The sequence below is a fragment of the Solea solea genome, chromosome 3 (genome assembly GCF_958295425.1).
Source record: "Solea solea chromosome 3, fSolSol10.1, whole genome shotgun sequence".
NCBI lineage: Eukaryota > Metazoa > Chordata > Actinopteri > Pleuronectiformes > Soleidae > Solea > Solea solea.
The window spans coordinates 6,125,864-6,142,093 of NC_081136.1; the positions used below are offsets into that span (position 1 = coordinate 6,125,864).

The 16,230-nt window shown below is 41.2% G+C and overlaps 1 protein-coding gene across 3 annotated transcripts in view; it reads right to left on the reverse strand.

The window, feature by feature from the left end:
• Positions 1 to 1,278: 1,278 nt before the first annotated feature.
• The window catches only part of eml3 (EMAP like 3), a 40,959-nt gene continuing 26,007 nt past the window's right edge, over positions 1,279 to 16,230 (reverse strand). For all 3 annotated transcript variants that reach the window (XM_058624988.1, XM_058624990.1, XM_058624989.1), the window contains 18 exons: positions 15,778 to 15,813; positions 13,902 to 14,022; positions 12,556 to 12,705; positions 12,287 to 12,356; positions 11,615 to 11,725; positions 10,950 to 11,045; positions 9,508 to 9,642; positions 9,253 to 9,391; positions 7,873 to 8,024; positions 7,630 to 7,755; positions 6,775 to 6,906; positions 6,598 to 6,665; positions 6,413 to 6,501; positions 5,973 to 6,070; positions 5,747 to 5,834; positions 5,443 to 5,541; positions 5,210 to 5,340; positions 1,279 to 3,188 (listed from right to left, as the gene is read on the reverse strand). In XM_058624988.1, coding sequence (XP_058480971.1) covers positions 2,982 to 3,188; positions 5,210 to 5,340; positions 5,443 to 5,541; positions 5,747 to 5,834; positions 5,973 to 6,070; positions 6,413 to 6,501; positions 6,598 to 6,665; positions 6,775 to 6,906; positions 7,630 to 7,755; positions 7,873 to 8,024; positions 9,253 to 9,391; positions 9,508 to 9,642; positions 10,950 to 11,045; positions 11,615 to 11,725; positions 12,287 to 12,356; positions 12,556 to 12,705; positions 13,902 to 14,022; positions 15,778 to 15,813 — 2,048 coding nt within the window. In that variant the 3' untranslated portion in view covers positions 1,279 to 2,981. The remainder of the gene's footprint in view (positions 3,189 to 5,209; positions 5,341 to 5,442; positions 5,542 to 5,746; positions 5,835 to 5,972; positions 6,071 to 6,412; positions 6,502 to 6,597; positions 6,666 to 6,774; positions 6,907 to 7,629; positions 7,756 to 7,872; positions 8,025 to 9,252; positions 9,392 to 9,507; positions 9,643 to 10,949; positions 11,046 to 11,614; positions 11,726 to 12,286; positions 12,357 to 12,555; positions 12,706 to 13,901; positions 14,023 to 15,777; positions 15,814 to 16,230) is intronic.

Sequence of the window (16,230 nt, forward strand, 5' to 3'; positions counted from 1 at the left end):
AGAATACATAAATGCAGAAATATCGAAATAAATAAATGTAAATATAAATGAATGAATACAGAAATAAATGAATGAGTAAAAAACCTGCAGAAATACTGAAATAAATAAATGTATAAATAAATAAAAGAATAAATGACTAAATAAATACAAAAATACATGTAGTAAATGTAATATTTTTATTTACTTATTTATTCATTCATTCTCTCTTTTATTTATTATTATGTCATATATCGTCCTCCATAACCACCACCATAATTACTTTAACTAATGAATGAATGAATGAATTAAGTAATGAAAGAATGAATTTATTTATTTATTAATTAAATGTTTATATTATGATGCAAACCCAATGTCATTTTTGATTTATTTCAAAACAACAGTACAGTTTAATCGGCCAACTCAAAGAGTTTCTACACAATAAAGGCAAATGAAATTTTTTAGGGGGCAATTATTACACATTTTTAATTGAGAACTGAAAAATTTAAATGATTTGTCACTCAAATAGGGGCCCTTACCTGTTGAAAAGGGCAGACTCAAACACCTGCCCTCTTCAACAGGTAAGGGCCCCTATTTGAGCCACCTGGAGTATTTCTCTCTTAGTGCGTGTGGAGTTGTTTGAATAAAGTTTGGAGGTTTGTAATACTGTAATATACAGTAAGTATCAATATTTAAGGAAAAGTAAATAACTGATATATATAAATATACTATAAATATAAATAACTGATTTTATAAACTAAATACCAAAAAAATTTGTCATTGCCTAATTTTGATGGTTTTTAATGTAGTTGACCAAAAAATAGAATAATTACATGGACAATATCATCAAAAATAATTCATACTACCTTACATCACCTTAATGCAGATGATAATGAATGGATTTTTCAAAATACATTTTTTATAATTGGATAATTGATCATTTTTTAAATTGATATTCATGTTTATATGCCATTTAATTGGATATATAGGAAAATAATGATGATAATGTTCTTTTTTATATAAAGCATCTGTTTGTATGTAGGGATAACGTTCACATTTGTGATGTATAAAGTACACTTTGTGTCTTTTTGTTTCATATTTATCTTACATATCATCATCTATATGCATTTTATACAACACGTTTGAAATAATTGGTAATTTCTGAATTGAAAACTTAAGTATTGATACTCCCTTACCTGTGTTTGTCACTGCTGACAGGGTCATGACCCCTGTGAAGCAGCATCAAGAGAAAAGACCTCAGTTCCTGGAGCAGCACTGCCCACTAGTGACACGTCACACACATTACACTTTACAGTCTCGTGTTAATTTATTGGGAGCTTGGCAGATACAACATCACAGTATTCCCAATGTTATTTTCTTTAAATATCTATAAAACTGATTGATTGATTTTCATGATATAACAGGTTTGTCACAGTCTGTCTAATGTAAAGCTGAGATTTCAACCAAACAGTTGAAAATACTTAAATCATGTAAAATAAACATTAAGCAAATGTATTTAAAGGTACAGTAGGTAGGATTTTTTTTTGCTTTATTGATCAATATTTTCACCATAACCTTTTAAGATAAATGTAAATGAAGAGTTTTGAGAGAGATAAAAACAACAATACGGCGACAAAACAACCTCCGACTAAATCTGTGGAGTCACAGGAGGCTTTTGACCAATCAAAGGACACTTCTGAGAGACGAGTGTCTCCTATTGGCGGTACAAGGTCCCTTCAGTGGGATCAAAAAAAAGTTGAATGTAATGTTAACATAATTATACATTTCTGAATTTTGGGGCCATTTCATGATATTTTCGGTGTTTAAAAATGTTTTTTAAAATTTTTTTTACCCACATTTTAAAAAAAACTGGGTCAAAAGTAAATGTGTATGTATGTGTGTTGTATTATGGGACTTCGTTCACTGAGATAAGCAGCAGGGCATTCGTTTCAAACTTGTTTTATGCACATATCAAAAAATGCAAACAAAATCTCCAATTTTAGTCGGACTAAGACAATAATTTGTTTTGTTTTTCTTAATGTCATGTAAACACATTAGTCCGACTAAACCCTTGCTAGTCAGACTAACATACCTGTATAATGCAATTTATAGTCCGATTACGCCTGCATGTAAACGCTTAGTCGGACTGTAGTAGGACTTCCAGGTCTTTGACCCGGAAGTAGAAGGAGACAACGTATTAACTGCGCTAACTGTTGCTAGAAATCATACGGCAGCGGCGGCGTCTTTCTTCGGACATACAACGGACATTTTAACATAAAAACAGAAAAAAGTTGAATGTAATGTTAACATTTTTCTATTCTTCTGAATTATTTTCATGAGATTCGCGTACAAGCACCAACAAATACAATCATCTAAACTGTCACGCAGCAAAAAAAAATCTTCAGAGACAGATATTGTTTCTGGTCATGTGACACGTATGAAACAAGTGTGTCCGACCGTGCTCCATTGAAAAGGGGAGCTTGGGGGGGAGGGGGAGGAGGAGTTGGAGAGCGGCGATCCTGAAATGACAACATTTTCACAAAATGGAGCTAAAACTCGACAATCAGCTATTCTTCTTGACAACCTGCCTACTGCAGCTTTAAAAGGAGACGTCGATGTTTGCCACAAACTGTCGTCACTGTCCTAAAATGTCCGCTGATGCGAGACTGACGGAAAACACGCAGAAATGTCCCAAAGTCAAGTCATGTTTTGTACCTGCAAACACACACGTGACCACGTCTACTGCTCCTCCGTCTTCACCTGAGCGACGACGCACTGTCCAGTTTCACAAGCGCTTACATGAATATGGAGGTAAGTGTAAGTGTAATGTAATGTAATGACGGGTGACCTCCTCCTGGAGGAGACCCCCTCTCTAAATGAAACGGACCCAGCAGGGGGCAGCGTAGAGGCAGAGCTGAGCCTCAGCGGCTGCGGCTGCTCTGCACTGACGACGACGACAAACACGTCTCCGAGTGTAAACGGCGTCCCTCTCTGCCGCGTCCTTCCTAGCCGACGGTGGGTTCCGGGGAGCTGGTGGAGGTGGACGACGCCGAGGTCAGGCGCTCCCTGCCGTTCGACGCTCCGCCTCCGACCACCTTCCACTGCAGGATGCACATGTCCTTCCCGCCCATGGAGAGCAGGTGGGAGTCGCAGTGGGTGAAGCAGACGTTGGTGACGTGGCTGCCGTGGCCGTCGTACTTGTGGCTCGGCGCCTGGAGAGAAAACCAAATGAATGGGAAGACTTTTGTTTCAATGATTGTTTTCCGATCAGTTTAGATCAAAGGCAGATGAGGTTTCCATTCATTTTCAATGGGGGGGAAAAGACAGGAAACAATATGAAGGTTCCTGAACGTGATGAATGTTTTGTGGTATGAACTTGTGAAAGTGGCTGACGAATATAGGAGCAGCGTTGTAATGAAAGTACAAATACTTAAGTACAAAATTCACGTATCTGTACTTTACTTTATATTTCCAGCAACTTTTACTATTACTTCAATACATTTCCTCTTATACTGTCTTTGTTACTCGTTACGACCAAATTGAACCCACAACCTTCCAGTTGAAAGACAACTCTCCATACCACTGAGCTACACAGTACAGTAAATGTCATATACTTTAAGACTTTTACTGAAGTAATATTATAAAAAAATGTGACTTCAAAGTCAGTTTCTCGTTAAGATACTTTTTTTTTTTTTTTTAAAGGTATTTTTACTCAAGTGTCACTTTTAGGTACTTTATACAAGACTGTGTAGGAGGAGATAGAGACCAACACATAATGGTGGAAATAGGAAAACAACAGTAAATATTGCTGCTGACTCGGGTTAGTTAACTCCCAACTAGTTGAAGAGTCCAGGTTGGGTCACCACAGTGGTTTTCTTTTTTTTAGCAGTTAACTGCTCTCTAAAAATACACACACATTTGGAAATGTCTGACTTCCTGTTGGGTTCTTTTTGCTTGTACTGACCTGACACACAGGACATGACAAACAAAGACACTTTGACCTGATTTTGACTTGACAACTGAATTTGGTATCCCTTTGGTCTTTCAGGGCAGGACTTTAGGGGGCGCTGTCCAGCCACTTTGGGCCCGAGTCTCATCTCAACTTGACAGTTCAGAGGAAGAAAGAGTTCACATATTTCCACAATAACAACAACTTCCTATTTCACAATGTTCAAAAAAGAAATTCCTCTATCCACCCCCGTAAAGGGATAGTTCACTTTTTTTGAGGTGTGGTCACTGACACATACGCCAGGTTTTAACCACATTTTCCATAAAAATTGGGCGAAAAGTAAATGTCAGTGTGTTACATTATGGGACTTAGTTCACTAAGATAAGCAGCAGTGCATTGGTCTCAAGCAAAATCTCCATGACATTCAGTGCGTTTACGTGCATATTAAAAGTCCAGTTTTAGTCGGACTAAGACAATATTTTGTTTTTCTTCATGTCATGTAAACACGTTAGTCTGACTAAAATCCAGTTAGTCTAACCCCTAAAATACACTGGTTGTGATACGCTGTGCTCTGATCTGCACAGCTCCTCCTGCTAACACCGCTTACGTCTCTGACATGCGGCCGCTACGCAGAAGTAGCGCATTCCGGGGATTAGTCGGACTAACATATCTGTATAATGTGATTCATAGTCCGATTATGCCTGCATGTATACGCTTAGTCAGACTGGAGTCAGACTTGTCGTTTTGTGCATGCACCAAAAATGTTTGACCCGGAAGTAGAAAAAGACGACATATACTCAATACGCGCTAGCTTATAGAGAGCTGCAGCGCCACCTACAGAGACGGAGTCATACGTACACAGCCAATAAATCGGCAAGTTGTCCAATTGCCTGTCATAGTCAGACTAAGGCCTGAACTGTGCATGTAAACGTATGGCTGTGAAAAATACTCTGGGACATTTTATTTATCTATTTATTATTATTATTACACTGTAACCTGCTTGTCATGTGACTGACACGTGCCCGCTGATCTGTTGCCAACCATCAGGTGCGATAAAACGTTTGGTGACAGCTTTGACAAAAGAGAAGCGGGGGACTGTTGTTGAACCACAACGTTTTTGTACAAACAGAAAAATGTAAAGCAGGAAGAAAACGTCTCCATGTGACAGAATGTCAAACAATCCACATGATGAATATTTCACACATGCTGGAGCCTAAAAACCTGTTCTTCCTCTTTGTGTAAGAGGGGGATCGATGTGCTGCTGGCACATCCACAGAGCTTTACCTTGGGCTTAGGGCACGGGTACTGGAAGAGGTGGACTTTACAGAAGTCGTCGGCCACCGCCACCATCCTCTCACTGTGAGAGCGACACAGTGCGTTGATGTCCGTGCCGTCGGAGCCCTCCAGCCACACGCCTGCGACACAGGAAAATCATCGTAATCATTTCACGGGAAGAGAAATGACTGCCTGTAGGGAAAAAAAAAAAGGACAAAGACGCCGCACTTGGCGTTTCTCACCCATGACGTGGAAGCCCAGCACACACGTGTACGAGGCCCACTCTCTGTCTTTGCTCTCGAAGCGGTTCCTCAGCAGTTTACAGCCTCCTGCGATGTCCCCTGTGGCAACACCAGAGAGGCTCTTTCACAATAAAATAAGCGGGTGTGCTCGGAATTGTGCTAGGTTCTGAAATATTCTACTCAAGTAAAAGTACCACTGTTAATAGTATTTTCTTGTGCCATACACTGTTTTAAGTGAATGTTAATGAGTTAATTTACCCAAAAATGAGCAGTAGGTGCATGTAAATATTAATAAGACACTCACAGTAAAGGATCTCGTAGTCCCCAGAGTTAGACATAATGTACTTCCCGTCCATGGACCAGTCCAAGTGAGTAATGAAGCTGGAGTGACCCTGAGGACAGAGACCAACACATGCAGCGATCAGCATTTGGTGGCCCGTGGGCCAAAACTGGCCCGCCAAAATCAGTATCCGGCCCCTAAAAGAAAACCGAAGAAAGGACAAAATAACGACTGTGCTTGTTTTACTCACGTTACACTTCCCAAATCGTGTGTAGCGCCGCCCACTGTCCGTCACGTTGTAGATGTAGATGAAGTTGTCGTGAGATCCGACGGCTAAAAAGCTGCCATCTGAAAAACACACAAGGCCATTTAACACAGTTTAAGTTATTAAATGTTTATTAAATGTTTATTACTGCTTAAGCATGATAACAAACTGTTATAACACGTTAATAATGTGTTCAATAACAGCTTTGACATGATTATTACGGTCGAGTGTGAGATAAACAGTCCACACATTACATGTTTAACACACTATATTAAAGTGTTAAGTTATTAAATGTTTATTAACATTGACTAGAAATTAAATAAAAAATGGAAATCAACCTGCATTATTTATTTTTTAATTATCTAACTGCATTTTCAAAATGGCTCAATTTATTTAATGATTAATAAGGGGGAGGAGTCACTGACCCGGTGAGTATCTCATGACGGACAGCTGCTCGTTCCCATCAGTGGATTCAGAGACCACGTCCCTGGTCAGCAGGTCCAGGACCATCCACCTGTGAGAACACACAGGATTTCTGTCAGTTTTTCTTTATGTAACTTTTTCTTTTGTACTTTTTTTTTTTCTTGTACAACATCTTGCGTTTCCTTACTTTCCCGTGCTGAGTCCGACTGAAACCACTGATCCGTTCGGGCAGAAATCAGCGCAGAGTCCGTACTCCTGTCAGAGACACGAGTGTCAACGAGTGCTGCTTATAGAAAGCTGTTTTTCTATTATTCATGGTAAATGAAGTGAGCACATGAAGTGGAAGTGAAAACGGCCGACCCACCTCCAGGCTGATGCACCAGTCCAGCTTATGCTCCTCTGTGTTCCACAAACACACCTGTCGGTCGTGGCCACAGGTGATGAAGATGTTGTGGGAGGGGTGAGTGGCCAGTCCCCACATCTCGTCCACATGACCCTGACACACACACACACGAAAGAATGTCCAAATAAGTTGTTGAAATTCATATAGTTATGATTATTCTGCCTGTGTTTGGTCTCTGTGATCAGAAACAATGTAACTTTGCTTGTATGTTGTGTTGCTTTATCTGAAAACAGGCTCTGTCAAGCAAAACTATCAGACCTGACTGAGGGAGCATTTGTGTGTATACAGCAGCAGGGCAGGGGGCGGGTGGAGACAAGAAGCCTTTAACCTGTTGAATTTTTTTTGAGCAGTAGAATTCACTTCACTTAACCCTACGTAGCAGGTATGAATTGGTGAATGGCAAAAAGCTGTAGTGTAAAGCAGCTTTGAGTGACTAGAAAAGTGCTTTCACCGTTCATGTGACAGAGTCAGTAGCTGACTAGGGGTGGGAATCACAGGGTAGCTCACGATACGATACATGGTCCACGATACCAATAATATCGCGATACAACGAGTCTGTCATAATAATTGTACGGCAACACAATCATGCAGCAACACGATATTGGTCTATAACAAAGTGTATAAAGTCTATGCATTGAATGTGGATGGAGCATCTCTTAACATAGCTTTAATAATAATGGTGGTGGAGAAAGGTCTGCTGTAAACTCCCTCTTCTTCCACCAGGTTTAATTTCCAAGTTTAATTTCATTCATTTCAGCAGTGCCACCATGAGCACACATGAAGTAGGATTTACAGCACTATTATAGAAGTATGTACCTGCACGATGGCCACAAATGCTCCAGAGAAGGTTCCTCTGAGGATCGCATTGCGCGTGGTACCAACCAAGAATTCCTCCCCATCCACGTCAGCGATGGTACGGACTGCCCCAAACTTTTCTGGAATCTGCCCAAATCACCAACATGAATCAATAATCCTCTACTGTGAGTGTGATTATGCTGAACTTCCCACCATCACTCTCTCCCTCTCTCTCACACACACACACATACAGCTGTGGTTCACCTCACACTCTCTCTCAGGTGCCAGGTCGGCGCTCCAGCGGATGATCTTGCGGTCTTTCCCTCCCCCGCTGAGCAGACCGCCGCCCTGCAGGGTACAGAGGGTGAACACGCTGCCTTCGTGGGCTCTGGTTTGACGCATTATCTGGAAGGTTTCTGTGGGAAGGTGACAAAGGAGGGACAAAAAGTAAGGAAAACAAAAAAGTGATTTAAACAATAAAAAAAATGATGACAACCGTTCTAACTAGGGAATCAAGAAATGGGACTAAATTGTGAGAACTGAAGTATCTGGACCAACATTGCTGCTATTAATATTTATGTCACATCTGTTCTAGTTTTGCTGACATTTTACGATTTATAACAGTCCCCTCAAGACGACTAAGCTGCCGAGGTCAGGCTCTGCAATATTTACTTCATTAAACACGGTGGACAAGCCCATGAACGTTTGGCCTCACTTTACTACATTTTGGAAAAATTGCAGTGACTTGTATCGTATGTAAAACGGTAAAGTAAAAGTAAAAAGTAAAATAGGCAGCACGAGCAACCTTACAAAACTATTTCTGATTTATCAGCCTATAAAGGTAAAGAGTAGCTTCAAACTGGAGAGACAGTTTAAAAAACTTTCATTTTAACTTTAACTTTATTCAACAGGAATAAAATATTTTTTTAATTTTTCATGACGCGTCTAAATTTTCTATATATTTTGGAAAGCCTCATAGAATAGCACCCATAATAACACTGATGATAAATATCAGTATTGATAATTATAAGCAGCACTTTTAGTATCAGTATCAGTGTAGGCATCAATATCAGTATCAGTATCGGAGTCATTACAAGTATCAGTGTTAGTACAGGTGTCACTTTCAGTGTCACTGTCAATATCGGTAACAAAGTCAGCATCAGTATGAGTATAAGTATCATTATCTGTGTCAGTATTAGTATCAGTGTCTACTGTCAGTATCAGTATTAATATCATTATCATGTCAGTATTAGTGTCAGAATCAATGTCAGTATTGGTGTCAGTGTCAATATTAGTATCAGTATCAATATTAATATCATTATCAGTGTCAGAATCAATTTCAGTGTCAGTGTCTGTGTCAGTATCAGTATCAGTATCAATATTAATATCATTATCGGTGTCAGAATCAATTTCAGTGTCAGTGTCAGTGTCCGTGTCAGTATCAGTATCAGTATCAGTATCAGTATCAGTATCAATATCATTATCGGTGTCAGAATCAATTTCAGTGTCCGTGTCCGTGTCAGTATCAGTATCAGTATCAGTATCAATATTAATATCATTATTGGTGTCAGAATCAATTTCAGTGTCAGTGCCGGTATCCGTGTCAGTATCAGTATCAGTATCAGACATAATTGCCACACTGACCTTTGGCTCCTTTGCCCAGAGTCTTGATATCTGCAGCTGATTTCCCCCACGTCAGGATGTTGCCCTCAGAGTCTCCGGTCAGAACATCTCCAGTCAGACTGAACACGAAGCACTGGATGAACTTGGGCTTCTTGTATTTCTGAAAGAGAGAATAAAACAAAGACACCTTTTATACATAATGCTATCACATTACAGATTGTTTTTACAACAATGTTTTCAGGATGAAGAGATGAAATAAACTCCAGTGAGTCTTACTCCAAAGATGCCTTGTTTCTTGGTGAACATTCCCGCGCTGAGCGTCCAGAAGTAAACGTGGGATTTCCCACAGGTGATGATGTTGGAGCTGTCGCCTGGATTAAACTCTACTGCAAACACAGCCTCGTTGGTGCTCTGACAACACACACACATACACACAGAATAATGTACAGTACAGTAATGGTACACAACATCATTTTGTAAAAAAAAAGAATGAATAAATAAAGTCGTTTTTGTACAAAAAGCTTGCAGAAACAGCAGCATTAAGCATTTTAATGTACCTTTTCCCAGCTTTTCCCCCCAAAAACCAAATCTATTCAAACGTTTCCCGACTTAAATCTGAGAGGAACCACGAAGGATGTTTTTCATGTAATTTTTTTTTGTCTTAGTATATTCAATACAGTATGTACACAAACTAGTTGGAGTGTCATTTTTTTTTTTTTTAACACAAAAAGCTCCATTCATGGCTGCACCATAAAGTGGCATATGGACTCTGGGCTGTGAGGAGGGGGTGGGGGGTATAATTATCTTGTTCCTGCTCGATGAACTTGTATGTTTGTACAGTGTGGGTCAGCGATGGCCTGTCCAGTTCAGAGTTTCCTCCACACACACACACACACACACACATACAGGACTGGATGCTACCTGCTCTAAGATATAATCTCCTGCAAGAGTCCATTAAAATGATGATTTACAAGTTCAAACAGCCACCTATGTATTTCGACGGCAGCATTACAGAACACAGGCATATATATATATATACATATATATATACACAGCTGGGCAAATTCCGTGTAAAATATTTACCCTGTTGCCATGACAGCCACAGTTAAATTGCTCTCAGGGAAGTTGTGGCGATTTGGGATAAAAGCCCATAAAAGCACAGGAGAAACACACACACACACACACACACCCCCCACCGAATCTCTCCAAACAGACGTCCTTTGTAGAAAGCATCTCGACAAAGTCTCAGCACTGAGCGGACCATTCAAAAAACCTCCATCTGTTTCCTCTGTGAGAGAACGGTGACATTTTGTGAAACCCCGCGGCGTCCGACCGTGTCACACACTTCACCAGCTCAGCCCCGAACGCTGCACAAGAATCAATAATTCCACAAGAACCTCTCGACATCATGTGTAATCATCAAAGTGATCCACATGCAGACGAGTTGTCCTATTTCCTGAGGATTTGGAATAAATGTAGCACATCTCTGAAACAACAACTGAAACACCTGAATTTAATACTTAACTTACTTAGGTGTGGCCAAATGCTTTTGTCCATACAGTGCATGTTAATTTAAAATCTTATTTCATGTAACGGCAGCGCGAGTAGTGCTTTGACTCCCCCGGATACTAAAGGCAGGGGAAGCCAAATCCGATCGCATGCAAGCGACTAGATCCCAGAGAGAGGATGTTAATACCAGACCTGATTTTTGTGTTTACCTTCACTTCCGCGTGCTTGACGCCCTTGTTGCAGTCCCACACTGACAACATGTGCTCGTTCGAGTCGTCGATGACACACAGGAACACTCCGGAGTCCTGAAAAAACAGTGAGGGACAGTTTTAAAACGTGGTCATTTTCAGTTTATTGTATATTTCAACAACTTTCTAACACAAGCACAATGCTTTGGAGCTGGGACAAGACACGGTTTTATCCGGCATCACAGTAAAAAGCATTCACATTAAGTTGATTGTGGTGAATTTCTGAAATCAGGACAATTGTGAGGGGGGAAAATCAATAATATTTCACCTCTCCAACATACAGTTCTAAGCATTTATTTTAAAGTGCCACAACGGGAAACCTGCACTTTCGCTCCTCATGATTTATAATGATCTTTTTTTACAAATATTGCAATAACATTGTCAATTAATCATTATTTTTATTCTGCTTCAGAAAGCCTCGGGGGGAAAAAAGACAGACGGGGAGTTTTTCATGTGTCAAACACCTGCACAGGAAGAGTTCGCTTCCATTGTTGGCAGTCTCAGGGAGACCTGTTTCAAATAAAGGCCTGTTTCTCAAAACAAGTTATACGTCTATATATATATATCTATATACTGTATAGACATGGGACTTTAAGGGTGTGTATGTTTTATTTCAAACGACTCACAGCAAAGGAAAATGCAACCGATCCCACTCCCCTCTGGAAGCATCCCAGGCCGATCTGCTGCAGCGTGACCAGAGAGGTGGAGTCCCAGATATGAACACAGGGCTGCAGAGGCTGACACACACACACACACACACACACACACACACAGACACACACTTTGCTTACATCTTCCTTCAGCATATGGTGACTGTTACCATTTCCAGTTCCTTGAGCCAAAATTCAACAGCTTTTTCTCCATACCTGACCCGCTCTACAGTCTGAATGAGACTTAAAGCTGCAGTGTGTAACTCTTACTAATTGCAGTTGCTGTTATTCTTCTGCCTCTGTGTGACATTCATGCAGAAAAGTTACGTAATACTACTTATATGCTGCGTCTTTCATCGGAAACAGGCTCTGCCACAAAAAGAGTTCAAATTACAGGCCACTATCGTAATAATTTCAATGTGAAAACATAAAACAAGCCCTCATTTAAGTTATAATGTCATGGTTGATGAATGTAAACCTGGATGCTGTTATTTAAACATCATAATGGTTGGTTTGTGCCAAATAAAAGTGTCTATTCCAGGCTTCAACTCCTCACACATGCACTGCAACAGAAATAGAGTATCTGGCATCTAAAGACGTTTCCAGAGGCCTGAAGAGGATGAGTGAGTTCACAGCAGCAGTCGTCACCTTGCCATCTTTGTCCACCCCTGCTGTCTGTCCAGATGCTACTCGCACTTTGTCGGGATGGAGGGTTAGACTGCAGGGACAGAAAACGATAAGTAACTGGAGTAAAATTCAAAAAATACACAGCAGTTTTTTTACGGAATATGGCAGAAAAATAATAATAATAATAATAATATAATAATTTCTTCCTCAGAAACCAAAACGTGCTGCTCCACATTTCCTCCTGTGTTCATATGCATGAATGTGTATGGCGTGCGTGCGCGCAGACTGACCAGCGCACGCAGTCCGTGTGTTTGCGATAGTGCCGCTGCGTTCTGTTGTTGATGTGGTACAGCACGATGACGCAGGCGATGAAGTAGATGGCCTCGCCCGTGGGAAGGAAGTACATGTTGGCGCGGCAGTCCCGGCCCCGGTAACCATAACTGACGCGACGGAGTCAAGGTGACATTTTGACGCTGAGTGACATTTCGCCCGATAATAGAAAACTCTAGGCTCTGTTGTCACTTGACAGTTGCAGTGACCTGGATGGCTGAACATTCACAGACAAAACTGGTGGCTCACAGAGTTTCTTGCAGCTTTATAGAACTATTGTGTGGACAAAAAACATTTTTTAGAACATGAGAATGATCATTAGGGAACCAGGAGCGATTCGGCTGCTCCCTCTCTAGGGATTAGATTTGGCAGAGAGATGCCTTTCCTGATGCAACCCTCCCATTTAGCCGGGCTTGGGACCGGCACATGTAGTACACTAGATGTGACCCCATCTGTAGCTGGGGTCAATTTTAACCGAGTGGAACAGTTCAGTTTGTATTTTCTTTCGTTTCCATCAGGAATAGTACCAAAATAACCGGCCCTTGGGGCACCAGAATAATGGTACGGTACGGGTGGAGGTAGACCCACGACAGTCTGATGATGCTTTTATTTTTGCCCAATCAGCTTGTCTATTCTTCAGCCTATTCTCATACCAAACTTGACGTCTTGTTGTGTGGTTGTCTGTTGTGTCGCGATCGATGTTGTTCTTCGATCACGTCTTGTTGGCGGCCATTGAGCACTAGCGCACACCCCACCATACTGTAGCAAACTGAACTGTGCCTTGATGGAAACATGGCGGCTTAATTTGGAGTATTCAATAAACAAGAGCAATGGCGGGACCTCGCTCAGGCCCTTGAACCTAGCAGGGACTTAAACTGGCAACCCTTGGGTCATAAGCCAAGTTCTCTTTCCGCTATTCCAGTATTCAGAATCTTTATCGGTTCCTGTTCTGTTACCGTGTCGTGCAGACGCGCAGTCCCATATACAGTCAGTACAATCGGCCATCTTACATCACATGACTGTTCCTACTCGTGTTGTCCTGCTAACGTCTTAAACTCCAGTTCCTGTGAAAGTTTGCCGTAAAAACACCTCGTGTCTTATCGATTCATAAAAGGCGAACGCCTGATTGATGACTCTCACAGACCTGTGACCACGACCCTTCGCCTGTGGCTGCCACTTCTCTCACACACCAAACAGTGACCGCAACGGTGAAGTCAGCAGTCAGCGAACGTCGCCTCGCGTGGCCTCAATGAATATAAATAAACACGTGGCAGAACGCCCGTGTGACATTCTGGTAAAAGGATACACCCAGTCCAGCTCGAGTCTCTCTGTGGGCGGCTCCATCTTCAGGTCTTCATAGTTCTGGATGTTAGAGGGGACGTACATGGTGATGGGTCGACCGCGGATGAACATTTTGATCGACTGTCCTGGAAGACAAACACGGGAGAGGAACGAAGTTCAGGGATCAGATATGATACTTAGCAGTGGTCAAAAAAATCACTAGATCAGATAAGAGAAAGAGAAAATAGTAAAAAATCCAACACAAGCCATAAGAATCACGACTTTGAAGATGCATCAGCATGAAATGTGTAGTTAACAGCCTTGTATTTAAAAAGGTGTAACATGACTGATATCGGACTGATATCGGTATCAGTAAATCCAGGTTGTGATATCAGCATCAGACATTAAAAATGAAGCAATCCCTACTGCAAATAAAAAGCACTATTTACATTGTGCTTTTGTACAACTGAAACTCGTCTTTTCCCATGTGGCCATCGGGTGGCCACATGCTATGAGAAAATTAGCCTCTCACTTGCTTCATTACTTTTTCCTGGTGTCTATCACGAGGTCCAGCTTTAGATTTATTCTTTTATTAATCCCCTTAGGGAAATTGTTTCTCTGCATTTGACCCATCCCAGAATTAGGAGCAGTGGGCTGCCACACTGAGTAGCGCCCGGGGAGCAACAGGGGTTGGGTACCTTGCTCAGGGGTACCACAGCCCTTTTGACCTGGTGGGGACTTGAACCGGCAACCTTCCGGTTACAAGCCAAGTTCCCTTTCCACTTGGCCACAGGCTGCTTCTCCAATACATCATACATGACGTGCATTTTTAATAAAATGAGACAATAGATAGAAGGGCATGTCTTGGGGCGTGGACACCGTGTGATTGACAGCTACTACCATCCAATAGGGCAGGGGGGTCAAACTCAAATGACCTGGGGGCCAATGAGCATCTAGTCTGGTCAAGCGGGGGTCGACAGAGAAAAAAACAAAGTGGAAAAAAACAACCATTTATAGCTAGTGGGCAATATAAGATATTCATTATATTAGACAGAATTGCAAAGTAAAAGTGCTTGTTTTGATATATAATGATTCACAATAAAAACATATTTATGATGCACAAAAACGGAGAATTAAATTCTAAATTTAGCAAATAATGACGAGGATAATTGTGATTAAAACAGCTTAAATATATGTAACTTCATGTTGAGTGTAATACATTTAATAAAGCAATAATTACAACCGAATGTCTTATTACTATTATGAAAAATATTGCCGGCAAATACATTTAGTCTTATATTCTGTCTCTATTCCATCACCTCGCAAAGTGGTGGGCAGGCCGCATGTAATCGATTGGAGGGCCATGTGGCCCCCGGGCCACCAGTTTGACACATGTGCAATAGGGGGACGTGTGGTGGACAAACCCTTAGTATGGTTATGGTTACTTCTGTTTTCCGAAAAATAAACATGGCATTGATATAAATACTTAGGTCAAGGCCCTTGAACCAATGAGTGAGTTGCTACTTGAGCCAAAAAACCTAGGACCGCCCACCTCCTCCATTTCAGTAGTTTGTTTGTTTTGCTGGTTATTTGACTTCTATAAAAATAGGGTGAAAAAGTCATGATTGACCGTTTTGATCATAATTTGATCGATTGTTCTTCTTCACAATCGACTCTGCAGACTCGTTTGTCGCCATCACAGTACGGTGGTGCCCATGTCCGGAACATTTTAGCTTCATTTATTTCAACATCATCATCATCATCACGGCCATCTGCAAGACGATTCAGCATGAGCTGCGGAGACGTTAAAGATGGTAGCAATGGTTCTTCTTCCAACGTGAATTTCCCCTGCAGAAGAAGAGTCGGAGAAGCAAAGTGACATAACAGAGGAGAGAACTTACCTTGGCTGTAGGTTCCTCTTCTGGACCCCGGGGATCCTGTGTGGGAGAAAAAGACAAAAAACAACAAATAAACAGAGAGATTCTCTCAGAAAGATTTATGACATTTGGACTTAAATCTGGTTTCCAGTTCTTCCAAGTTTCTTCAACGTCTTTAACCCTTCTGTTACCGTCCTGTCGTTGCCGACAGGATTTGACACGCGTGTGTTTGGGATATCTAGACAGTTCAAAAACGACCGGAAAGCAGGGAAACAGAGCTTTGCACCCATATACTTGTCATTACGGTAGCCCCTCAGGACAAACGTCACGCGTTTGTGATGTCAGCTTCTCAGTACTGTAATTCCTAAAAGGCTGAATAACTGCCAGATATCAAAAGTGAAAGTTATCTTGGAAAAGGGGGCAGAAAGAAGCACTCACTTGGACATTCCTACAGCCATAAAATCTAAATAAATCCAG